At 32.7% G+C, this 27947-nt stretch overlaps 1 protein-coding gene and 4 long non-coding RNA genes across 8 annotated transcripts; 2 read left to right on the top strand and 3 right to left on the bottom strand.

The window, feature by feature from the left end:
- Positions 1-994: 994 nt before the first annotated feature.
- LOC132729370 (protein toll-like) lies at positions 995-10052 on the bottom strand. The gene is made up of 2 exons (XM_060715136.1): positions 9166-10052; positions 995-3778 (listed from the first exon to the last, which is right to left on the bottom strand). The coding sequence occupies exon 2, from the start codon at positions 3679-3681 to the stop codon at positions 1591-1593; it is 2091 nt and encodes a 696-aa protein (XP_060571119.1). The 5' UTR covers positions 3682-3778; positions 9166-10052; the 3' UTR covers positions 995-1590.
- Positions 8391-19218, top strand: LOC132729372 (uncharacterized). Of its 2 annotated transcripts, none has more exons than XR_009625609.1 (4): positions 8391-8413; positions 17492-17578; positions 18096-18215; positions 18711-19218. It is a non-coding gene; the product is annotated as an uncharacterized LOC132729372 (long non-coding RNA). The 2 variants fall into 2 exon arrangements; XR_009625610.1 differs by lacking the exon at positions 8391-8413 and adding an exon at positions 17161-17199.
- LOC132729366 (uncharacterized) lies at positions 10869-13188 on the top strand. 2 transcript variants are annotated; one of them, XR_009625605.1, is made up of 4 exons: positions 10869-11013; positions 11500-11589; positions 11881-12000; positions 12930-13184. It is a non-coding gene; the product is annotated as an uncharacterized LOC132729366 (long non-coding RNA). The 2 variants fall into 2 exon arrangements; XR_009625606.1 differs by having other exon boundaries at positions 10945-11013; positions 11503-11589; positions 12930-13188.
- LOC132729373 (uncharacterized) lies at positions 14775-16363 on the bottom strand. The gene is made up of 3 exons (XR_009625611.1): positions 16228-16363; positions 15478-15597; positions 14775-14886 (listed from the first exon to the last, which is right to left on the bottom strand). It is a non-coding gene; the product is annotated as an uncharacterized LOC132729373 (long non-coding RNA).
- Positions 19219-20519: 1301 nt separating the features above from the next.
- On the bottom strand, positions 20520-22762 carry LOC132729369 (uncharacterized). Of its 2 annotated transcripts, none has more exons than XR_009625607.1 (4): positions 22615-22762; positions 22025-22151; positions 21489-21608; positions 20520-21017 (listed from the first exon to the last, which is right to left on the bottom strand). It is a non-coding gene; the product is annotated as an uncharacterized LOC132729369 (long non-coding RNA). The 2 variants fall into 2 exon arrangements; XR_009625608.1 differs by having other exon boundaries at positions 22611-22749.
- Positions 22763-27947: the final 5185 nt, after the last annotated feature.

Genomic DNA, 27947 nt, shown 5'->3' with positions numbered 1-27947 from the left:
TTGTAGAACTGCTGTCATATGACAGGTGTCCCAAATATGGTCGAATACCAAACAGTTAACATGCAATCAAGAAACGTAATTTATTTAAAATCATTTCAGACTTGTAATTGAGTTACTTCCCCTTAATCGTCATGGTACATGTAATATATTATCTGATACTAGCAGTTTCAATCGAACTCTGGTCTCAACTACATCTGTTTTAAGCATTTACAAATATAAAAAATATATAAAAGCTAGAATCCTATTATCATCCATGCAACATAGCAAAGCCATTGCATTGAAATATTCATTGCTACTTTTTTATTGAAATGTTATACCGGTGTATTAACATTATTTGAATGATATAACATAGATTACGCTTTAAACAAATAATACTACTTATAGAAACTGCCTTTTTTATCCAAAATACATCTTTTATAACACTCCATCAGCACTTCGCAAAATATATCTACAATAGCCCCGAAGTCCTTTACTAGAAAGCCACGAGGCTTCAATGGGGCGGGGCAATTTTACCATAAAGCCATCATTACAATATCTAAGCTATATCTATATTCTGTTTCCGTTTTAATTTGATTTTTTGTAAGAGGTATTCACATAATATTTTATAAAAAAAGGTACTCTATGGCGACAAATAATCCATGCCAAATACTAATACATGTGTATTGTAGCAAGGGGTTGAATAATTTGAAATAATTTTAATGAAACAAATGACAAGGCGTTTTAACTTACCCAAACCTCATTTTAAACGTTATCGGCATAAGAAGCTGCCATATGTGTACGTTTGAAATAGTCATTCACTTCCAAACATTGCTGTAATCAATGCTTTTAGTATACTAACTATCTTTTTATGGGAGAATGTTCTATGACGAGTGATGCTAATAGCGTGTAATACAATAAAATAATAATATTATAAAATCCAAATAACAGATAAAATGTCGGGGACTACGCAATAAAATATTGATAATAATCAAACAGTAGATCTATTTTGGAATTTTATCTTGAAATATGAATGGAATGAAAACAGAAAAAAGTATCAAATGTAACGAATTACAAAACTATCTACTAGTAGAAAATGTCTGATATACATCATATGTATACAGAAAAAAAAACTAATTAATCAACAAACAACTCCGTTTAAATTAAAATAATACCAAAAAAATTTGAATGATTAATACATTAAAATGATAATATAATAAAATCCAAATAATATCAGAACAAAATGGATTATATTTACTTATAATAGTAATTTTTTAATAAAAGTAAAACCTTTTGTGTTTTACTGAGATCTTTTGCCATGCTAAGTGAATCAAAGTGAAAAGATAAGCTCCTATTACTTAAAAATATACATACAAAATTGAATGCTTCCCATGTAATTGTTACTAAGTCTGTAACAATATAGTTCCTGGAATAAAAGTAACATGAAATACGCCCTTTACATCGGCAAGCCAGGCTATTTACCGTATACCAGTATCGGGTAAATATTAAATGTAGTATATACGGAATGTCTACCGTGCGTTCCAACGATGAATATGCCCACTTTACAGATGTTAATGTATACTACTTTGTTCTTTTGATGACCTCTTTTCTAAACTAATTCGAAAGTAATGGGTCTGTTTCTTTGTCACTTGGTATCATTATAGGAATATTTTGTAAGAGTTCCGCCAAAAAATATCTGTCTGTGAATTTAAGATATACATGTGTTTGTAAGTATAGACGTAACTCTTTGAATATTAGTTCTTCGTCTAGGTCTTCCAAGACAATCAAAACCATATTGACATTTCTATCTCTCAAAAATCTCATGTGAGCCTCACGGAATTCCATGCTACACCAACTGCTCCTGAGAAAGTTATTGGAAATGGCCATCAAAGTAGTATGGCTGGACTCGATCGTATCGAGTATATTTTCGGATATTGTTCTACCGAGTTGAAAGTTTCTCTCACCCAGGCAAACTTGATAAGATGGCGATTGACTTTCCAAGAAATCAACGATGTTTCCTATCGTTACGTCATCTTCACATGAATGGGCTATGAATATATCGTATTGCAAACGACGCTTTTTTCTTCGCCTGAAACAATATGTACATACTCCAAAATTTGATATCATAATTACTTGAATGCTATTGAATTTGCAAACTATGAGCATAGCAAGAAATACTGTGCCTGCCATTGAAGCAACTGTAATAATAATTATTTCTTTTAAGGTAAGTCCAGTTTCACATGTAAATTCATTGTCCGGTACTGCAACCACTGGTCGATCAGCATCAGGTCCAACAGAGCATCTTATTTTATCTTGGTGAATAACATGTTTTGTATTTGACAGAAGCCATTTTTTCATCCATAATGAATGGCAATCACATTTGAATGGATTCCCATCAATGGTCAAAATGTCTCCTTTACTGAAATTAAAATTTTGAAATGTCCTAGGAATGTATTCTAAATTATTGCCATGAAGGTATACCGTGTTTGTTATTCCGCCATCAAGGGTGTGTACAACTGATGGATCAATGTCGTTAATTGAGCAGTCCGACACGTCAAGAACTGTAACGTTTTGAAGATATTGCCTGGTGGAGAGCTTTGTCATGTGTTGAGATTTCATACTGATATATAAATTATCGGCTGCTGGGATTGACAAAGGTAACTCCTTGCCAAGGAAACCATCATTGCAACGAATCGTGATAAGGTTAAGGGCAATAGTTTCGGTACATGTGCAGGATGCCGGACAATTCTGTGTAATTGAGCAGTTAAATTGCTCTTTTCTAACTTGTCTTACCATCATTCCCTGTAAGCTGATAGGAGAACCACAGGTGATTGAAAAATATGGATCGTCCGGATCCATTGCATGGCAGACGTTAAGTGCTTGCGACAACGGATAAAGCGCACAGTCACAAATAAACGGATTAAACCTTAAATCAAACCCGCTTTTCGTTAATCTTGGCAATTGTCGTTTAGGTTGTGTGATATTGAACATGTTGAAATAGTATTTAATATTAAATCCTGTGAAATTGTTATGAAGAAGTATAGCTATCATGCTGGAGGATTCAGTTATATCATTTATTGTCATGTTTATTGAATTTGTAAAGCCTATTATATTGTTAAAAGATGCATTAACTTTCACTCTCGTATCCGTAGACAATAAAAATTTACTATACAAGCTACTGTCAATATGAGTCAGATTATTAAAAGCTAAATGGATGTCATATAATGACTTTAACTTGGTATTGAATGTTCCATTCTCGATTCGTTCAAGGGTGTTGTTGGCAATAGAAAGTTTTTCCAAAGATTCCAGACAGTCTAAGCTCCCCTTACGTAAAACACGAATGACATTTCTGTCAAGAACAAGATTCGATATTCTTTTGCAGGTATTTTCCATCCCAGTAAATGAGACGGATGATATTTCATTGTAAGATAAATCTAAATTAGTAAGTTCTTTTAAAACCCCTAGATATATGGGAACTGTTTTCAATTTGCTATGTGTATATTCCAATGTTTTGGTCTCTGGATGTGACTGTAAACATTCTTTCACATCTTGCTCTACGTAACCATTTCTAATGACTAATTTTGAGTAGTAACTACTGTAATCACACACAAAATGTGTACTGTTCAGTAATTCGACATTCCAACACCGAGCACTAGCATAAATTAATACTAAACACAGCAACACGTTGATTTCTTTTTCCGCCATCTTTACTGATGTATTCAATCTGTTCAAATGTAAAGTTTGTTCTTTTATACCTCACTTTTTCCTGTTCGTTTGTCATTGAATATAGATGCTGTTTCTTCTGTAAAACAAAATAAAAACATCTGTATACGTACAATTGAAGCATTTTACTGATATATTTGCCATATTGAATAACTGTTATCAAGATAGGTGCATATATATATAGGTTTGAATAAAGTTTGTTAACTAGCACATGTAGCTGTTGTAAACACTTCTAGTTCAGTCTGATTTACAAGTTAAAGTAACATTATACTTCTTTTCGCATTGAGGATTTATCCAGTGTAAATTAAATTAATGGAATTTAGCATTTTCGATTAGGTTTTTAAATGTGTTAAGGACATCTTATGATTACTTCACTACATGAATATGTCACCTATTTCCCTTATGATGCCTTCTATCACAGTTCACTGTGCTCATCTAAAGTAAGGTTTTCTATTTCTATAGTATGCACTTCACCAGTGTTTAAGCTAGAAGATCATTGCGGAATCAAATGTTTTCTCTGGATTATTGTTACATGTTTGCGTCGACAAGAAGTCACATGTTTTAAGCACACGTTATCTTTATATTCCATTACTAAATGCTCAATTACAAAATTAAGGGGAGTGGTAGCACATTTCAAACATTTTTAATTGACGTACACATCAATCTGATTCATAAATAATAAAAAAAAAACGTCTACTAACCCGTAAGTTCACGTTATTCAATAGAAGTTTTTTCGCCAAGATAAAAACTTCTACGTATCAGGTATTAATCATTACGTCTTCATGGAATCTTTTTGGTCAAAACGGAAAGGAACAAGTACGAAAGCCTAATAGTGTCAAATAAAATAAAAAAATAAAAATGCAAAGGCGTTATGACGCGAATAAAATCGTTATTACGCGAATCAAAAGGCGTAGAAACGCAAATAAAGGCGAAGTAATGCGAATAAAGGCGTTATAACGCGAATCAAAACGCGAATCAAAAGGCCTAATAACGCCTATAAGGCGTTATAACGCGAATCAAAAGGCATAATATCGCTTTTATTCGCGTTATAACGCGAAACAAAAGGCGTAATAACGCAAATCAAAAGGCGTACATGTAGTAACGCGAATAAAGGCGTAGTAACGCGAACCAAAAGGCGTAATAACGCAAATCAAAAGGCGTAGTAAAGCGAATAAAGGCGTAGAAACGCGAAACAAAAGGAGTAATAACGTAAATCAAAAGGCGTAGTAACGCGAAAAAAGGCGTAGTAACGCGAACCAAAAGGCGTAATAACGCAAATTAAAACGCATTATAATGCCAATTTTATTCCATATTTATACTTATCAAATGGCCTAGTAACGTGAGAAAGGAAGAACAACATTGATCTGAATTTATTGCTCAAGATATAAACTCGTATAGAATAATATAATATACATTTACAATAACTATCATTCCATTTGCGCAGTAATATTGCAAACCATTTGTAATAAACTAATGAAGACTCTTTGATATTTGTCAATATAAGGTGACTTGGAGACTTAAAGGTCCATTGGGTTATATGTCAATACAGTTACTCTGAATTCACATCATTGATTTTTACAAATGTCACTATAGTAAATGAATTTCTATTTTTTCTTATATCTTATCTTATTTTATATGTGCGGCATATGTTAAATTATCTACGGATATGTCCTGTAAAATTACTTAATAACCTGTAGTATCTTTTAATTATGTGAATGTCGTTCCTAATTACGCTATAGGTAATTGGCTATAGGTAACAAGATTTGGAAAAACGTAAGGCATACATAAGTCACATTAGGGTGAAAGTATCTCTAATTATTGATAGGTATGCTTAGAGGGGTAAAAGTGTATCTGTTAAGTTACAATTATAGGAGACATTGTCTTCTTTATCTTTATCGAAAAGTATCTATAGTTAGGTGATAATAACCTCTAATCTCATGAAAGCGTTTCCTAATAAAAGATTAAAAAAATCAGACTGTGGCCTTAGGACGTATCCGTACAGAATTGAAATTGATCAATTCATTTAAATCAACATTGTTCTTCCTATCTTACATCACAAGGCCACTGTTTGGAATTTATATGGTATTAAATTAGCGTTATAACGCTTTTCGTTTCGCATTATTATGCTTTTTGGTTCGCGTTATTACGACTTTATGTTCGCGTTTTAACGCCTTTATTCGCGTTATTACACCTTTTGATTCGCGTTATAACGCCTTTATTCGCGTTAGTATGCCTTTTGATTCGCGTTATTACGCCTTTAGTTTCGCGTTATAACGCGAATAAAGGCGTTAAAACGCGAATTGAAAGGCGTTATTACGCGAATCAAAAGGCGTAATAACGCGAAAAAAGTCATTATAACGCGAATCAAAAGGCGTAGTAACGCCTTTATTCGCGTTATTACGCGAAACAAAGTCGTAATTACTCGAATCAAAAGGCGTTATAAGGCCTTTATTCGCGTTATAACGCAAAACAAAAGGCGTAATAACGCAAATCAAAAGGCGTTATAACGCGAATCAAAAGGCGTTATAACGCCTTTATTCGCGTTATAACGCGTATCAAAAGGGGTTATTACGCGAATCAAAAGGCATACTAACGCGAATAAAGGCGTTATAACGCAAATCAAAAGGCGTAATAACGCGAATAAAGGCGTAATAACGCGAATCAAAAGGCGTAATAACGCGAATAAAGGCGTTATAACATGAATCAAAAGGAGAAGTAACGCCTTTATTCGCGTTATAAGGCGAAACAAAAGGCGTAGTAACGCCTTTATTCGCGTTTAAACGCGAATCAAAAGGCGTAATTACGCGAATCAAAAGGCGTACTAACGCGAATAAAGGCGTTATAACGCGAATCAAAAGGCGTAATAACGCGAATAAAGGCGTTATAACGCGAATCAAAAGGCGTAATAACGCGAATAAAGGCGTTATAACGCGAATCAAAAGGTGAAGTAACGCCTTTATTCGCGATATAACGCGAAACAAAAGGCGTAGTAACGCCTTTACCCGCGTTTTAACGCAAATCAAAAGGTGTAATTACACGAATCAAAAGGCGTAATAACGCGAACCAAAAGGCGCAATAACGCAAAACAAAAGGCGTTATAACGCTAATTTAATACCATATAAATTCCAAACAGTGGCCTAGTAATGTAAGATAGGAAGAACAATGTTGATCCAAGACGTACGTTTTATTTTCAATTCTGTACGGATACGTCCTAAAGCCACAGTCTGATTTTTTTAATCTTTTATTAGGACATGATTTCGTGAGATTAGAGGTTAACTATCACCCAACTATAGATACTTTTCTACATAGACAAAGAAGGCAATGTCTCCTATAATTGTGACTTAACTGAAACACTATCCCCCATTTAAGCATACCTATCAATAATCACCCTAATGTGACTAACTTATACCTTACGTTTACCTATAGCCTATTACCTATAACTTAATTAGGAATGGCATTCACATAATTAGAAGATACTAGAGGTTATAAGGTAATCAAATAGGATATATCCGAAGATAATTGAACATATGACGCACATATAAGATAAGATAAGATAAGATAAGATAAGATAAGATAAGATAAGAAAAGAAAAAAAATTCATTTACTATAGTGACATGTGTAAAATCAATGATGTGATACATGTGAATTCAGATTAACTGTATTTACGTCCAGTCCAATGGACCTATAAGGCACCAAGTCACCTTAAATTGGCAAATATTAAAGAGTCTTCATTAGTTTATGACAAATAGTTTGCATTATTACTGCGCAAATGGAATGTTAGTTATTGTAAATGTATATTATATTATTCTATACGAGTTTATATCTTGAACAATAAATTCAGATCAATATTGGTCTTCCTTTCTCACGTTACTAGGCCATTTGATTAGTATAAATATGGTATTAAATTTGCATTAAAATGCGTTTAAATTTGCGTTATTACGCGATTTGGTTAGCGTTACTACGCCTTTATTCGTGTTACTACGCCTTTTGATTTGCGTTATTACGCCTTTTAATTCGCGTTATAACGCCTTTATTCGCGTTATTACGCCTTTTGGTTTGCGTTATTACGCCTTTATTCGCGTTATTACGCCTTTTGATTCGCGTTATAACGCATTTATTCGCGTTATTACGCCTTTTGATTCGCGTAATGACGCTTTTATTCACGTTATATTTCACGCAATTTTATTTTTTATTTCATTTGACACTATTAGGCTTTCGTAAACAAGTTTACATGACGTGAAACTTTTAGATAAGTGGAGGCCCTGATAAGCTTCCGTAGATTGCAGTAACTACATTTTCAATTAACTTTTGTCCTTATTTATTTTAGATTGTATTTAGCCAGCTGACACTTCAGGTTAAAATGTATACTGATAAACTTTATATCCTTATACAAATTAGATTTTAACAGTAATTTATGTAAGGTTTTACTATATGCATTTTCCGAAGGATAGGTATCACGCGTTGAGTGAGTTTAACTGCGGTATTTGATAAAAGTGAGACCTCGTGATATCGGCATGAATAAATAAAGAAATCAGAAAAAAACTACAAAAAGATTTATTAACACAAAATCCTTAAACGAATTTGAGATATATTTACAATTCACGAGAATGACTATATATTAACTTTGCGAGAACTTGGAACGATATGCAGTTTGAATAATATGTACATGTATTAGCAATGAATTTGCCTTACAGTTTACTGTCTCTCACAGTTCGTAAGTTTAATTTACTTTAATATTATTCCAAACTATTAAATGTAAAAATATATTACTCATCAACAAGCTTCATTTTTCGAACAGATTATGTCATGCAACGAACGGACCTTATCATTTCAATACATCTTCCAAGTAAAAAATCAAGATAATACATAAACTTACATCAAATAATTCTTTCATTGCAATTTAAAGGCCCATTATGCCTCAGAAATGCTTGCATTTTTATTTCTCAAAAGCTTTTAAATTTTTGTGTGCTTTTATAGTATATCTAAAAAGTTAGCTGGCCGATTACTTGAATTATATATTTCATCTGTTGCTTTTTGCTTTTTATTTATTAATAGTGAAGTAGTTTTTGTTTTGTATGAAAGTCAAAATACTACTTTATTTACAGTTTGCTAATTTAAAGACAAATTATTTTATATTTATCGCTACTTTCTTCAGGTTACATGCATCTTACGTTTTTCACAGCCATTATCAAAACATAATAAAATTCATGTTTGCCCTTTCTAAAGAAAATAAAAAATTATCCTTTTTCTTCGGCATGATGTACCTTTAAATTGCGAATTAAGTAATCTCCGAAAAGAACAAAACTAAAGTCTTACAAAATGCTCATGCACGGTTAATTTTACCATGGATTTTAATTACATATAAATCCGTGATTTCATTAACAAAACATGCAAAATATATATTTGAGCAAAATTAATGTTAAAAAATAAACAAAAAAATTGATTAATTAAATCAAGTTATCTTACCTGTTTTCGATCAGTACAAGGCAGGTTCATGCGTGTTGTGTTCAAATGTAGGGTTTTATTTAATCTTATGGGATGTTCTTATCTGTCTAGACTATTTTTTGTATCGTAATGAATCAATCTATTTTAAGTGTTTAAAATTGTTAGGTATCGCCCTTACCCTTTAATGTGATAAGATGTGAGATTTCCCTCCTTAAGATTACAGATTATTTTTTTATGTTGTCATTGAACTTTGTACATGAAAAAGCGTATACAAGGGTCACGTTGCCTTTTTCCCCACGGGGCTTCAGACGAACAGATAAAAATACGAAAATTTGAAAAACTTTGGATACTTTTATATCGCAGAAGAACAAATAACTCTTACATGCCTTCGTATTTTATAGTGTACTAGTAAATTCCCCTGCACTCATAATTAATTAACAATATAGAAGATGCGATATTCATACATTCTTTAAGTCAAACTATTGATATCATTTTTTTTTCATAAAGTGACTCGCGATATAAGTTAACTGAGCTATAGATAACTATGCATAGTTCCCTGAAGATATCAACACGTTTCCACAACTTTCTTAATAAATTGCAACTAAAACATTAAAATAGATATGCATTTTACTGTAATACTGATACCAATGAATAAGAACAGATACGATTGGGTTTTTTTTCTAATAACATATCTACACATATACCTAATAAGTAGAGCAAATCCGATAAAGTAATTTAAAACGCCATCATATTAAAGTTTATCAAATGATATTTATATACGATCAAGCATCAAACACATTTTCAAGATTATTTGCACGAAATAATTATTTAGATACAACAGTTAACTTCCTTATCCACCATCGTGGTTTCGTTACTTCGACCTTTCACCATCGTATTTCTTGTCTTCGTTGTTTCGAGTTGTGCGTTTGTAGAGATAACCCCAACGAGACACCGTAGTCATGGAAGTTAATTGTTGTATTATTTCGTGCTAATGATCCTCGTGCTTAATGCTATGTTCTCACCGCCGATCAGATCAACTCGATCGTCCCGATCACATTAATTCACCGATTAAGCCAGACCAAGCTGGATTAAATGCACATTCACGACTCCTACACGACCTCAAGTCGACCCTACACGATGTCTCGACGACAACCCGACCAACATCCCGGCTTCTTCTCGATCACCCAGACCTACACGATCTCAACTAGATTAACTGGACCTGTGCTTAATCGTCTCCAAATTTCCACCCGACCAGATCGTAATGATCGTAATCGAGTCGTAAATAGTCGTGTGTAGAAGTCGAGATGATCGTGTACAGATCGGGTAAGAGATGTATACCCGACCAAACTAGATCGTTACACGATTTATTCTCGATCAACTAAATCTTCTACTCGATTACAATACGATCGCTTCTCGACCGCTTATCTACTCGATCGCTACTCGAATTTTTTTGACATGTCAAAAAAATTCGGGTAGGAAGCACGAGCCATGCCGACCAAGGTAGACCGCTCACTAATTACTCCCGATCACGCATGCAGACCGAGCTAGACAGGTACCCGATCGCTTGATCGTGCTTGATCGAATTGATCTGATCGGCGGTGAGAACACAGCATTACAAACGTTATTTTTTTATTTATTGTCCCATACGAAAAAGAAAGATCTGGTAAAAAAAGTCGATAAATTTGTGTTTAATGAGCGTTAATCTCATATTTAAACAGTTGGCCTATTTAACTACAAGTATTGACGATCGATTTGTATTAACTGAATTGTATGACGTGTGAATTTATAACTATAAAAGTGTACTGATATTTACCACTATTTGTTATTAAACTATTTAATTTAAAAGCTAAAAGTAGATCTCAGAGAAAGGTTAGTGTATATATTATTTGATATTCTTTAATTTATTATACTTATTACATTGATAAAAAACATAATCTGAAAAGTTTGATTTTTTTTGTTTAAGTGACTTCGGTTGAGAAAATAATTGTTTAAATACATGTCAGCAAAGCCTGTATCTCTCGGGTTATAACACAGTAAACGCTTTGATGGAAGAGTGAGTACGATACCGATGGATAAAAATGAAAAGTTTATTTGTGACGCTAAATACGATTTCAAAATTAGATTAGTCTATTTAATGTTATTACTTAATTGTTTAAATGAGCAAAGTTAGAAACCTATTATACAGTAAAAATAGTTTCTGTTTGTGTAGATCTGATAAAAGTTTGTATCTTACAAAATATCAAATTCTGTATTTCGAAAGCATTTTGACGAACATAAAGGTTAATTTACAAATCATAATGTCATTATCAGAACGTAACGTAACGTAACGTTCATTATTTCTTCACTTCATTGCAGCAGACAAGATGAAGGTGTTTCTACATTACGGTCCTTACCAAAGATGAAACGGTGTCTACCACTCGCAGAAACCTGTGGCTCCATTGATAAGTAAGACCTCAATCTGATTCTCAAGTTCAGACCTATTGATATTTTGCCAAAATTTTTTAATGTGTAGCGTTAATTAGAAGCTGATTTTAATCAGATTGAGTAAGACCTTTTTTGTTAACTTATGCTCGATAGTTTTATATAAATTTAGCGTACCTATATCAGCAGAATACCAAAATAAAAATGTGTTGAATAAGTGTCTGTCGTAAGATGTTTAAATTTTATGTACCACTTTATTACTTATTATATCCGTTCTTTATTATACATCAATACCACCTTGATTTTTTCATAAAGATGGTCTGGGGTCACGTGGTTTTACGGTGGTGCCTGTTCAAGTAAAGAGACGTGATACCTGTGAGCTGGTTGTAGACAAGAAAGTTGTTTGGAAGTGCTCGATACCCGATCTTCTTTTAGGTAAGACATAATAGGAACAATTATATGTGTGACTATCATTTTGAACAAAAAATATCCAAAATATGCTGAGTTTCTTAGCCTTAATTTAGTAAATTCATTTAAATTTCGTTTAAATGGGACATAATGCTCATTGTTTTCATTGCCAAGTTGAGCTGGAGTGACTATTTAAAAAAAAAGAAAAAAAAAAGACTGTTTTAATGGTGATTGACCTCGAGAATGTTCAGAATAAAACAGATATAAATCTGCCTGAAGTTTAAAAAGTCTGCCGCACTCTTTAAGATAAATTGAACGTTGCAGGTAAATTCCGGTTGATATAATTTATAGAAATTTTCTCGGGCCATGTGACTTATTTTTCGTTCATGTGAATAAATAAATTGTAAAATTAAAAGGTATTATTGTAAAACTTATTTTGACTTTCACCTGTTCAACTACTTTACACACTTGGATGGGCATGATGTTATTTAAAGAATGATTGAAAGCTTATGAGCCGCGTCATGACAAAACCAACATAATGCGTTTGCGACCAGCATGGATCCAGACCAGCCTGCGCATCCGCGCAGTCTGATCAGGATCCATGCTGTTCGCTTACCAACTCTTACAAGTAGAGAAACTGATAGCGAACATCATGGATCCTGATCAGACTGCGCGGATGCCCAGGCTGGTCTGGATCCATGCTGGTCGCAAACCCATTATGTTGGTTTTGTCGTGACACGGCTCAATTATGTATCTTCCTAAGAATAAAAGTACCGATTTATTCCATTAAATGTAAAGGAATTGGAAAGTTTATAGGCACGATTTCATATTGATTTAGTTGTAATCGTGATGAAATCATGAACACGTCTTTTACATGTTTGAGGCATTGACAAGTTATTCAAATATTATTACTTTATTTTTCATGCATAATAGAACATTTCTGTTTCATATTTCAGATACAGTAAAGAACCATACACTTACCACCAGTGCCATCAGTGCATTAGAAGCTGTGAAGAATACGAAAGGACAAATTAAATCTTAGCTAACTATCATTATAGAAATTATCAAGATGAAAACTTTACACCCCCTGTGAGAACATATTTTGAAAATAATTCATGTTATTGAAAACTATGGAAATGCATATATGACATGGTTGTCTGAAATAAAGAATGGACAAATATTGATGGCTTTGCTGATCCATTGGCTTTGAATGACATGCATTATTTTAAAAAACACGTTCTTATAATGTTGATACGATGTATGTGTATGTAGAATAGGAGTCATATTGGCTCATTACTTAAGTGAATAAATTAAATGTTTTGTTCTGATATTCTAGTGTTGTTCTTCTGTTTTTCCGCCTCATCCACCCATTTCTCAAAGATATGCTATCCCATTTGACATGAGTATTTAAACCCAAACATTACGTTGTTTAAAAGTGTAGGCCCTAAAGTTGAAAAAAAGATTGAAGAAAATAATTAGAAATTATCTGTAGATAAATAAATAAATAAATAAAATGTTCATTTTGATGCTTTATTGGTTCAATCATATTTAAGCCTGTACCATTTTCAATTTTCCCGTTTTAGACGTTCTTTAGGGATTCTGAGGGTTTTGTCTACTACTATATGCACAATGTGGCAGCATTAACAGTTAACCTCCATTTTATACCCAATTGGTTATAGATTTGAATAACAAAATAAGAATAAGCATTCATTCTGGTGTTATCTATTTTTAAGTCTGAATAAACATTTATGTTCCTCTGAAACCAACAATTGGCGAGAAAATTTCACAGAATATTTTAATTGACTCGCGTCGATATTTATCAAAACCAATCTTGGGATAAAGAGCTACTACCTTTGTCGTACCGTCACTACTGACGTTACGTTTTAAAGCGCTTTAAAGTAAAAATAAGCAATTCTTGCCGATAAGATTTCACAAAATAGTTCTACTGCATCAGGTCGGTATTGCCAAGAAATACCAGTCTTGAGATAATTTAACGTTACGTTTTTAAAGCGTTTTATTGTCTAACATTCTAAAATGAACAATCTTTGCACAAAATATTTCTACAGCCTTAGGTCGATATTCCCTAGCAATTATACTAATTTTGATATTCGGAGCACCAAACGTTACGTTTTTAAAAGATTTATAGTCTTAGATGACAGCAATCTGTAGTCCAGTCAGCTTATTTCAAAATCGTAACAATCATAAATGTGAACACACAACCTGTTGTTATTGTTTGGACAAATATAGAAGAGAACACTGTTATTTATTGTGTTTATAATAAACATTTATTTAAATTTGTATATGACGTCATTTGAACCTTTCTGGTCAATTCAAAACATCAGTATTTGTTACTTCACATTTAAAACAAACACGTCATTCATATATCAGAAGGTCAAATTAAAGCCAAATATTTGTATTTTATAGCATGTATAATTCTATTATATATCACAATATGTAACATAATCTTTTTTATGTCAAATAGAAAAGAAAATCGTTCGCAAACATAACCTTTTTTACTTTGATCATAGACATACAATGCGTAGCTACAATAGCTACAAAAGCGATACATAGTCCAATATGAGTTGGCCATTCATAAGTAATAGTTAGCGAGATATTATGACAAATGAATCGTAGGTTTATTCACAATACATTGAGTAGACTGTTAAAACGTTCATAGTTATTTTATATAAAATGAGAAGTTCGACTTTCTAAGAGTTCAAAAAGCTGTGATTGATGAACAAGTTATCTTTAAAGTTCAGCCTATAGAGTGTAACGCTGTTGTTGTTGCTGTTTTGTTCATATCCTCTTGTCGCTGTTATTAAATGACACAATGTTAAGCTTTTGCATTTCCTGATGCAGATCTACATGCCTTTACAGCTGCTTGAATCATTGGGTCGTTCCTTTTCCTCATTACTGCAAATTAAAGACATAGAACATTTCATTGCTTACCATACAGACCGTGCAAACAAGTAATGGCATATCCTATATCATTTATGACAGGAGATAGTTATTATATGATGAACTTGTGTAATTGATTTTCACTACTTTGAATTCGGAACAGCCTAATTGAATCTAAATGGTGTAGATATCAAATTATAAAGGATGTTTTTAAAAGGATCTGGTGATTAAGGCTCATCATTATTTCTGTTCCAGCAAAGTAAGGGTTATTATAATTTATAGGGATTTTGCAAAAGCTTGGCAGATTTCGCTGAAACAGGTGTTATAATATTTTAATAAACAACAAACAAAAAATTTAATGAAATTCAACGTTTCAAACGTATGGTATCTGTCGTTTTGCATGTGGTGGGTCCGTAAGACGAAATGAATTTAATCTTCGATCATAATAGTTGAACTATCACTAGACGCGGTAAGGATTGTTAGGGTTTTGATTTTGATATTCGTCATATTTTAACAAAGCAAACGGATAAGATTTTCGGCATCGGTAATGTACCGGAAGCCAAGGTGAAAACAAACAGCAAACGACCGAAAAAGTATAATACACACCTGCTTGAAACAGATTTATGCTGCAAGTCCATACAACCTGTTTATCAATGACAAGTTCACAATGATCTTTTCTTGCGATCTTGTCAGCCACTACATCAAACCCAGCAGACTCCAACTCTTCTGTTTTAAACAATAAACCATTATATTAGAATTACATATCTATAAATTACATCATACATGATAACAAGTGACAATAAATATCTGCTCCACTTGATGACATGATAACATCATTGTTAAGCAAATAAATGATGAAATCAATACACTAAGCGACATGCCTCCAAATTCATGATATTTTTCTGAGAATCTTAAAAATGTATTTCGTTAAGTGAACAAAGAAAGTAATTTACACATTACAAATTGCATTCACACAATCCATGTAAATTATCAAAAGGATGTCAAAATATGCAAACAAGTAGCCCTTACTGCGTTAGTTAGTTAGTAACGCAGTAAGATATGCTGATAAATGCTGCAAAATCAGTCAATAATCGCACATAACATGTAAATTGTTAATTGAATCTTGAATTCATTTTACTTGTCTAAAAATCTTGATAGATAGTTTTTCAAGATAAATTTTGGCTCTTCTGGAGGCATACAGCTTTAACACAGTTGTTCGATACAGCTACATCGTTTCTGGAATCAGCCAGATTATTTCTACGTAACCGTACTATACGAGAAACTTACATATAAAGCAAATATTATGCTTAAACTATTGCAAAACACTAACTTATTTAATAAATGTTTGCAACTTACTGATAAGAGGGGTCAAATGCTTGTCTGAGTATAAAGTTACGTCTCATCTCTTCATGAATGGTCCATACTTCAAAGTCACCGTCTTTCCCATCTTCGTCGAGTGGATCCCAGCTGACAATCAAATGTAATCTTATTGTTGGTACACCTTATTGCTTGTATAAAGATTAAAGATAATACAATTCAATGTTAAACAACTTTAACCGGCTGAGGATCAAATGTAATCTAATTCTTTGTAAATCAAGATAAAAAGAAAATGTAATTATTATAATAAAATGTAATACACTTATCTATCTAAATAAATAATAGGATAATTTAAGTTAAAGTTCGATTTTGATGCTATCAATTTTCAGCATGTTAAAATATTTCATCGATACTAGTTCAATAATCTGTAAAATTCAATATTAATCTTTTTAACATCATAAAATTTTATTACCTTAACGTATAAGTATTTTAATATACTAAAGTAGTAACTATTGCCGCTTTCGTATTTGTTCGAAGAATTATCGCACAATTAAGTACTGTGCATTAGTCAATATATCGGAAAAAATATAAAAATACGAGTTTCACAATTCCGTACGTATTGTCAATAGTAAAACTATCAATAGAGAATATATATTTTCAGGCCAAAGGTAGTGAATAGAAAATAAATGTTCCGACGCTTTTTGTTATGTACGATCAAAGCGGAACAGTTAAAAAAGCTAAATAAAATATTTGTAAAGAAGTTAATAACCAAGTAGTTTTACTTGTTATAAAAGCAGATAATGGTTCAGATAAAAGAAAAGTTTTGAAATCAAATATTTAACCTATGTTATATTTTGCAGTAAATGTTCTGTTTTCAGTTCGGTACGACACCAAATTTTAAATTTTGTATAGCCTTAGACAAATAAGTTAAACACTCGATTATTATAACAAGCCATTTACAATTCATACCTTTACTAAGGTGCCTGGTTCCCCCATTGGATTCAATACGAAGTAAGATAATTATATACATATTTTTACTAAAATTCAATGTGAATATAAAATGTCTTAATTTATTATGATCTTCGAATATATGTTTTCCCTATACGATTAAATACGAAGTAAAAACTAAAATTTAATGTAGATCTATAACGTCTTTTTCATTAATGTCTTACTATTTTTCTTCTGCGAATAGAACGGTTTAATCTTAGTTCATACGGGTTAATTCTGATTTATACGGTTGAAATGTTAGTTCATACGGATGTAACATGGGTTCATATGATATAAGTTTAGACTCATATTTCAGGAAAGATGAAAGTAACGCTGCATTATAGCCCCTATAAGGCATGAAGCGGTATCAACCAGTCGGACAAGCCGGTAGCCGTGTTAAAACGTAAGCTTGAAATTTCAATTTCATTTACCCTTAATGCAAATCTAAATCGCACAAACTTTTATGAAAATACCAAAACGTGATTTTTTATTAAAAACGTATTTGAAATCACTTACTTATAAGATATAATATTATTTAAAACACAAAATAAAAATTTCGCAAAATTTAATATTAAATATTGTTATAAAAATATTCATGATGTGATTTATAATATACTTTGATAAAATACAGATCACTTATGGCAGATTAACCATATAATTTTCTTTTTCGCACTGTACCAAACATTAGTTCTTTTGCCTTACGAATTCTTTAAATATTATAATTCTAGAACTTTTAAAATAACTGTTATGTGATGCTGTATTTTTTCACGAAAGTTAGACAATTATTGTCGTATCAATTACAAAGTTTTTTCATAACAAAACGGTTTAAATAAAAAATAGATTAGAGGCAATGGCCTTTAATGTATTAAAACGTCGAAGGGTTATATGTCATGCGCAAGTTTCTCTTATTATTTAATTAGGAGCTCTGACGTCCGCTGGTTGTACCGTTTCCGCAGCCGAAGGCAAGCGACGCCATGCATGCGAGCTTGTGATCGACAAGAAAGTGATTTGGACATGTGATAAAGACGACTTTCTATCAAGTGAGTACAGTCATGTGAATCAAACTTCGAAATTTTCGACTTTTAAAAATTATCCCTTTTTTAAACTCTGTATGATAAACTAATATATAATAATTATTGTAGTTTTGTTTTTACTTAAAGATATGTTATGCTTATCTTTTAGTAAAATATTTTTTATCACAGAAATTTATTGCAATTTATGAAATTCATACCGAATATGCTTAATTTGAATTTAAGAATGAATTAACTATATTGGAAGCTGCGTTCCCCGTAACAGGTCAAGTAAAGTTCATCTTTTCTTTAAAAACTGTCAGATTTTTAATAACACTACATGTATATATTCATACTGTGACCACTTATAGTAGACATACCATTTCAGTCAAAACATTTTAATTCTATATTTACAAAGGGACTCTGTAGCAATTATCAATGTTTTGAAATATCAAATTTAAGCATAGAATCTTTTTAATTGTCAAAACCTTTAACACTCTAAATATATAATAAAATATATTTCAGTTACTGACGAGAAGTCCCCGTTTGTAAAAGATGCTGTCAACGCCTGCGAATTAACACCAAAAAAAGCCTAAATTTAAAAAAAAAATACGTACAGATATTAGATATGTTAATATTCCATTAAACATTGTGTAAAATAGCATTTTTGGACATCACATTTTATTTACCAATCAAAGCACAATTCAATTGATATTTTGTCGACAGTCATGCCAATAAGCCATTACCTTGTAAATTTTAACAATGACCGTGTTAAATGTGTTCAAATCTATTATTCCTCCTGGTTTCCTATAAGAGGAAGCCCATTTTCTTCAGAGAAGCGTATTTATGTATTGAAGTTGCATAGCTGATTTATTGTACTATATATAGAAATGCCTAATATACAAACCTGAAAACGGACATAAATGAAATGGTTGTCTTAAAATATGTGACAAACATTGAAAAACGTCTTTGACTTTCAGATTTGTATAGCAAATGCATTATATATAATAAAATACAGTTATGTTATGTTTCATACATTGTTGTTTTATCTTTTTTCCGTCAGTTGTTATTTCCTTATTATTATTTGCCAGTATATATCAATGCAGCTACAACTATGATTCTACCAGTTAAGCTCATAGAAACTGCAATATATGAACTGTGGCCTTGAGTTTGATATATTTACTTAATTGCATAAACTACACATAAAGCTGTAAGCTCTTTCTAAACGTGTTTTTTTAAAGAAAGGCAAGTGACTCTTTGAGTATGCTTTTGTGTGTGTGGTGCCTTGCCAGGGGCATAAAGTATATGTAATCCCGTTGTATAGCCGATTTTAATATGCAGCTCACTACAGTGTGCAATTAACCTAATTGAGATCTACCTCGGACATCTATTGTTATATACTTAACCGCTACCTCAAAGTGCCACTATAACCTTGACCTTTGTAATCAATTGCGTAAGAATCAATAGGTAAAATACTTCAATAAGCATTAGGTTGCTTCCAGTCTTTTGCTTTTTTGTATTGATTTTTAATGTCATGTGTATAAATATGTTCTTATGTGACGAATAAAATATCTTTAATTCAAAATCAAAAGGGGTCATCTACTTGCCGTGAACAACCTTCCTAGGGATAAACGTTATCAATTTAATGAGCAAGTGGCATGCATGAGGCTTACAGAATGACGGACAACGCAATATACGACAACGGAAACAAAATGAAAAGGTTGCAGTCCCGGTTTGATTGAGAATGTTCATTGACGAAAGTGATGAATGCAATTAACGATTTATGTCCGTAAGCGACGGCTTAAACAAAGTTCAATATTTAAAGAGTATCAATATTCATATTGGTCTTCTGCAAAAAATCATGGGATTCAGCCGCCAGTAAGATGGATCCGCCGACACTTTCTAACATAGGACGGACGATCTCTTTTCCAGAGTGGTCCCTTACTAAATAAACTATTAGTTCGATGACAATACAGGTGAGGTGGTTTTGACCTATGGTGTTGCTTTAAGTTTGTAACAACCATTGGTTAGGTTAGCCAAAAGTATATCTCCCCTTTCGGCGCCATGTGACCTAAATTGTGTTGGTGCGCCGTAAGTCTAAACAAACAAACACAGGCAATCTGTTATAGTCATTCCATGAGAACACTGCCATACATGAACCGTCACAAAAAAATAATGACTATCATACATAACATAAAGGCTACATTTCATTTTTAATTATTTTGTATTTTTATTCTTTCTTTTTTCATTTTTTATCTATTTTTATATTTTTAGTTATTTATTATCTCTTTTTTAATCAATCATTACATGGCTTCAATTAGTATGATAAACAAATCATCAGCATTTGTTATTCCAGATTTCTAACAATTGCGTCATGAAAAATCAACACTAATGAAGATAAATGAAAAATCAAATAATTTCTCTTTTTTGTAAAATGTAGAGAGATAAATATCTGAAACAAACAGATGTGTAATGGAAAACTAATTATACATGCGTCCCGTGGTCAATATGCATGGGTTTTTATGGTTTTAATTTAAAAATTCTTATTTTCAGAGCCATTGATTCACCTACTCCTTTTTATCAAACAGTAACTTCAGTCTTTGCTATAGTTTAACAAAATTGTCCTCATTGTCCTCAGCATATGAGTTGGACCATTGTCACAAAACTTGGCTGATCTTTTACTGTATAGTCCTAAGCAATATCTTTCGGGAAAGACATATGTATCCGCGTTGTTATTTTTTCTGTCAATTTATATCTTCACAGTTCCAACTGCAGATGTACAAGCTGCCACAGCTTCTTTTATAACCGGATCACTTCGCTTCATTGGAATATCTGCAAAAAACAAACAAATCAAAGTAGTGACAGCACTGATGGGAAGGGGGTGAATTTTGTAAGTTAATATACATGTATAAATACTACTATTATAATATCAGATTCAGACTTTTTATTTGTCCCTCTAAAGAAAAAATATTTCTTTAAGTGGCTCTTTTGATGGCTGGGCAAAGAATTTCTGCCCGTTAAACAAAAACAATGATAACATAGCATTAATAACAACTGAAGAGATAAGTTTTGAATGTTGCTCAACCACTAGGCGACGACAACATAAAAAGACGGATTTTGCCTTCCAAAAACTTATTTCTAGTGAACCTGTCTTGTACTCTATGAAAATTGACTGGGTGTTTAAAAAACATTTGTTCTGTAAAGAGTCTTAAATATCTCATAACATATCAATCTTTTTATAAAAAATACCGTATATAAACAAGAAATCAAACATTATCTATTTTATTTTAAAGGATAAATTACATGTTTGAAACAAAGTCAGTTCGGATGACCACACCACCTTCTTTCCAATGGCAATTTCAACATGATTTTTCCTCTTTATTTCCACAGGAACTACCACAAACCCAGCAGACTCCAACTCTCCTGAAAAATATATCATGGTTTTCCTTATAACATAAAAAAGAAAAATATGTATACTCAGTTTTATTACGATCGTAAAATGAAAGACAATAACCGGCGACTCATCTCCCACGACCACTTATACCGGTGTGGCGTGAATTTTGTAAGACCGGTGAGGAACGTAAGACTTATACATTCTGCGCATGCGCCGTATCAAAAAGTTTTTAATTTTCAAATACATTAGTATAGAAATTACCCAAAAGGACCAAAAAAGGTAACAACACTAATTTAGAATTGACGGAAACTTTAGTATAATTCAAAAGCGCTTGACACTTAAAAACTCGACATAACAATAGATGTTAAATTACAGAAAAAATACTTATTTGATAACCTTTGAAAGCATTTACACGAGTATTTTTAAAAATTAAATATAATCTTACTTATAAGAGGGGTCAGATGCTTGTCTGTGTATATAGTTATATGTCATCTGACCATAAATGGACCATATCTTACAAAAACCTTCGCCATCGTCTCTACAGCTGTCTCGAAGCTTTTGTGAGAAATATTCTGAAAAAGCAAAAAAGAAATGTCTTAATAACGGTGATATACTTAGTTCAGAAACATCAAAGAAATTAATTTACAGAATAAGTGAACATGTAAAATGCACTAAATTATTTTTTTAAATATTGTTTACATATCCACGATCCTCTTACGAACAGATATGATATTTGACTTTGATAATTTTAATCCAAATTAAATACGTGCCATATTACTGTTTTATCATGTACATTTATCAAAATCAACAATAAGAAAGTCTAGGTCTAAAGAGCTTGATTTCGTAATGAAATCTATCAACCAATAAACAAATACTTGTAGTAAGTTAATGCGCTGCCACATTAAAAGTTAGAGTGAGCGGGTAGGTGTTTAATAAATGACAGAAAAAAATAGCGTATGGGAGGAAAAATGGTTTCAGATAAGAATATATAATGTATGAATTAGAATATGAACAAAATTTAAATTTCTTACTTACTATTCAAATATCCTTTCTCAGAACCGGACACTTTAATAACTGATCATGTTGTCATAATTCAGTACGATTTATAATTATAGTGCCGGATGATTGTGAAGTATGGAATATTGACACTGTGAAAGATAGAAGTTCAGGTTTCAGTACGGTGCATTCGTTAATATAATACTACAAAAATAATTGTACTACAAAGTCGATATTGATTGATCGGTTTAACGGATCAGGCCAATGTAGTTTTTTTTAGTTTGTTTCTTGTTGCTTTAAATGATCGAATAAAAATTTAATTTATTCACTGTTTTAAGCACTTTTTCATATAACAGTCTTATGATTTTATTATAAATGTAAATGAAATAAATGCAGATTACAGTATTTATAAATTAGGAAAGATATTAAGCTTTAACACGCTAATTAGCGCTCCCGCTTATAAGCGTGTTTTCGCTCCGCACCCCCGCCATTTAACTGATAAATTATCGACTCTTCGCTTGGCGGAGATGCGGGACGAAACACGCTAATAAGAGGGTTCGCGCGGCGAAGTTTTAATCGTTAAACTCCACCCCGCGCCCCAGTTAATTAGCGTGTTTTCGTCCCGCGACCCTGCCGTTTTATTTCTTAAATCTCGCTCCCCGTCCTCGCTAATAAGCGTGTTTTCGCTCTGTGCCCCCGCCATTTTAACTTGTTAATTTTCGATTTTCCGCAAGGCTGGGTCTTTAAACGAAAACACGCTAATTAGTCGGAGCGCGCGGCAAACTTTTTTATTTATTAAACTTCGCCCAGCGACCCCGCTATTTAGCGTGTTTTCGCTCCGCGCCCCCGCCATTTAAACTTGTTGATTTTCGACTTTTCGTTTGGCGGGGCAAAAACACGAATTGCACAAATCAGCCACCATAGTTATTTTTTTTTTTTTGTACATTAATAGAATAATTTTTTCGGAACAAAATAAATTGAGGTGCTGTAAGCAATGGTAATGTTCATGCTCCATTTGCTTTAACAGAAATAAACAATCATTTGCTTTCATACAGATATTTTGAAAGTTAAGTTTCATGTATCATTCAAACCGTGAGTGATATAGCATTGTCGAAATTTGTGTCGGTATGCTTATGTGAAAATTATTTTGATTATTTCACCTCTAGCCAATTGAAAAAAAAACTTAATTGTGGATAAACACAGACCTCACTATTTGCGTATGTCACTCAAGTGTGCGAAAACTATTTTATATCTGCAAGCATAGCACTTTAATCCGATTTACACACTGGTATATTTTCTTTTGTTTCCGTTTCTTATCTCTATTCGAATAACTCTTATATTCTAAAAATTCATTTCGTGTTGAGGTTTCGTCCCTTAGTTTTGAATAAGCATAAACCATCTGAACACCTGGGCAGCATTCTGCAACAGGACCCCTCTCTGTCATTTATTGCGTATTTGATTGCGACATTACAATTTGAAAAGTATATTTAATAATTATGATGAAAAGATATTAAGTCATAGCGAAAAATGCGAATATGACCACATCGTGTTAAAACTTACAAACTTGCTCGGTGTATTTATATTACGCAAAAAAGGTTAATTTTATTTCTCTAGATATACTGTACGTTGACTGGAGAGAAATTTAGATACTAATCCTTGTTTTGGACTCGTTTACCTATTTCATAACATATTTTGAGCTAGTATAGTATAAAAATGAATTAGCACGATCGCTAAGACATTATGCTTGAAGTCACATTACAAATATATCCAGAGAAGGGTTTACATTTCGAGATATGCCTTGTGGCTTAGGGGTTGCCTTTAAGGGTTGAGGCATCAGAAGTTCTGCCACCGTTTATTCCTGCGTGATCGTTAAATGCGACTAAATGAGTTAGGATTAATGGAGTTTATGCATGTCTAAGCCCCATCAAGTGAGTTGGTTTTGACCCCTGGTGTTGCTTACAGTTTGTAACACACAACAAGGTTAGTCAAAATTAGCGACATATGACCTAAAATGTGTAAGTGCACCGCAAATCCAAACAAGACAAATTTTTCAAGATCAGTCGTGAGAAGGACCACGTGACTAGTGTGTTTTTTATGGAGGGCGATCGTTGCCAAAATTCCAGACATGTAATGTGTTCCTTTTGAAAACTACTTTTGAAAATGCGAACATGTATGTCTAGCATTTTTTAATGCATTCGTGCACAGCAAATGATATGCCTCTTAATCCAATCTTTTAATTGAAGGCACCCGCTTTTAAATAACAAGTTTACATGTAAATCTTAACAACTGACCTAACACACATTTACAAGTTCGTATCTACCATTGCATATAATACATAAGCATGTTTACACACTTGTAGATATATATATGTACCTGAAAAACACAAATGAAATGTAAAACTCGAATGCAGAAAATATATTTAATAAAACGTGTTTCCAGTCGTAGAACTACAACAGTACATTTACACAGTTACATGTTTAAAATGACAAAAGTAGATTCACAAAGTTAAACGATTTTAAGTCATGCATGACGCCCCGCCCCTCTCTGAGTACTTACGATCTTCTATCACGGAAATGTACGGACAGGTATAATACCCGTCGCCTCTCTCCTATTTCTCAATAAAGTGAAGGAAAACACGGCGTCCATTCTAACTTTTTTTTATTTCTATAAAAAGTCCAATATAATTTGTATCAAATGAAAGATTACTCCATAAGCTTTCTATGAGTGCCTCGGAAATAAAAATGAATTAAATAGATGTATTGATTTTTTTGTTGTTTTTTTTTAGTCTGAAAATAACACTCTCGAATTGGTAAGAAAAACACGGCGTTCCCTCCAAACTTTTTTTTTATTTCGTAATATATTTTGATAATTTTGGATTGAAATAAAAGTGTGATTAATACGATTTATGATATATAATTATATAGTGCCTCAAAATAAAAAGGAATTAAATCAAAATGAATTAACTTTTCGTTAAAAAGTTTATCATGTTACTTTCTGTAAAATAGAGAAAATAAGAATACCTAAAGAACGCTGAAAACGACAAAATTGAGAATGTTGCAGGCCGGTTTGATTGAGCCTGCTCATGGACGGTAATGGAAAGAGCAAGTTATCGTCCACGCCCCCTAGCACCGGCTTAAGCAAAATTCAACATGAACTGGTACAATTTTGAATTTTGAAACATCCGCAGATGTGTTAATATGGTGATTATCATGGAACCTTCAATGTGACACGTAAGTGCCATACCATGAAAAACGGCATATGATCCCCAAGTAAAAAAAAACAAAACACACTCTGAAATTCAGTAAGAGAAACATGGCGCCCCCTACTTACTTTTTTTATTTCTTGGTCAATTTTGATAATTTTAGAATATGATAAACAAGATCATCAAGGAAAGGCGGCGTTGATAATTTTAGACTCAAGTAAAAAATTCTGGAAACAAAGTGATCCCTCGGAAGCATTAATCACTACAAAATTACATAAGAATTGCAGACTCGGTTTGATTGAGTCTGTACATGAGGGATAATGAACAAGTGCAAAAAGTTTTTATTCATACTGAAAATACCTTATTAAAGATTGTACATATGTGCTACGGATAAGTATTTTCTTGATTTCGGAAAGGAAATCTCGGTGGCCGCTTTAAAATATACTTGCATAGTTTTTGTTGAAAATGAAATTTGTGCCAATACATTTTTCAATGATACCAATAAGAATATTGGGTGGTTTTTTACATTATTAATAAAATTACTCCCTTGAAGTTGGTCATTGTTTCCCCTAAAAATTTCCCAATCGCCGATGTTTCTCAGGAATATATGATAAACAAGATCAACAAGGAAAGGCGGCGCTCAATGAACGCAACCCCACATGACCCAGCAACAAGAACAAGTGGCAAGAAGCCAAGGCGGACCCAAAACAAAACACAGGACAGGGCACTAGGCAGAGCACGGACAGGCTAATCACTAAAATGATAAATAATTTGTAACTGATAAGAACACGATGTTAAAAATAAGGTAATGCATAAGTTATCTTCATCATAAATGGTAAAATCAGCAATTTTAAAGTGATGTTGCTACTGACAAAACTTTTGTAACAAATGTATGAAAAATGCCGTATGTTGTCCTTCAGTTTTATTTAAAAATATGGGAGAGGCGCCGTTTTATACCTGTCCGCAATAGAAGTTCGTAAATACTCCGAGAGGAGCGGGGCGTTATGCTTGACTTAAAATCGTTTAACTTTGTGAATCTACTTTTGTCATTTTAAACATGTTACTGTGTTAACGTACTCTTGTAGTTCTACAACTGGTAACACGTTTTCTTAAACTCTATTTTCCGTATTCGAGTTTTACGTTTCATTTGTATATTTCAGATCTATAAGTGTGCAAACATGCATATGTATTGCATGCAATGGAAGATACGAACTTGTAAATTTGTTGTCGTTTTAGATGTTAGGTCAGTTGTTACGATATATATGTAAACTTGTTATATAAAGGCGGTAACCTTCAATTAAAAGATTGAATTAAGAGGTTTACAATAAAAATGGTAGGCATACAAGTTCGCATTTTCAAAAGTCATTTTAAAAAGGAACACTTTACATGTCTGGAATTTTGGCAACGAACGCCCTCCATAGTTTTTGAGTGTTTTTTAATACTCGCCACCGGTTGCCCATATGGGCGATACCTCAAGAAGAGTATATTACTAATTTTATATTTCGGAGGATGGTGCAAGATATAGAAAGACAGAAAGATACAGAACGAGGTCCCAATTCCAGAAGCTTCCCCTGGTTCTCTAAGGTGCCAAGTGTTTAAGCACTCCTACACAGGACGTCGATTTAAGGGGGCAGGGGACCTAAAAATGAAAAATTTTGTATTTCAGTGTGACCAGAAACACAATTCCAAATATTTCAAAATCTGTTTCACAGGCAGATAACCAGTTGCACAGCATTATTCAATGCTATATGACATACATTGAAGAAAATAATAGTTTGCATGCATTGCTCCTTCAAAAAATGACTGACAGCAATTTATATTTACCCCCACCCAGCCAAAATCACACCTAAAATATACCAATATGGGCAATCTTCATGAAGGTGCAGCATACTCCAGAATCCGCCTGATTCCTTTAAAAATATCAGTAACACGCAGTGCAAGCTATAGCATTTTCAGAAATGACAAATAAAGTGTCTGTCATACGTTTAGATTTTTCACAAAATTTATCTGAAATTTCTTACTTGTTTGGCGCCGACTGTCAAAGCTTGATTTTTAACTTTTTCACCTCCATTCGGAGAGTCAGAAATACATACAAAGCTACCAAAATGCTTAGTTTCGTGTAAAAACCCAAAAATATATCTCATTTCCTACACACAAACAAGAAAGAATT

Source organism: Ruditapes philippinarum, unplaced genomic scaffold (assembly GCF_026571515.1).
Source record: "Ruditapes philippinarum isolate M1 unplaced genomic scaffold, ASM2657151v2 ctg3846_1_1_1_1, whole genome shotgun sequence".
Taxonomy (NCBI): Eukaryota; Metazoa; Mollusca; class Bivalvia; order Venerida; family Veneridae; genus Ruditapes; species Ruditapes philippinarum.
The sequence above is the reverse complement of the archived record's forward strand: the minus strand, read 5'-3'. Positions and strand labels throughout refer to the sequence as shown.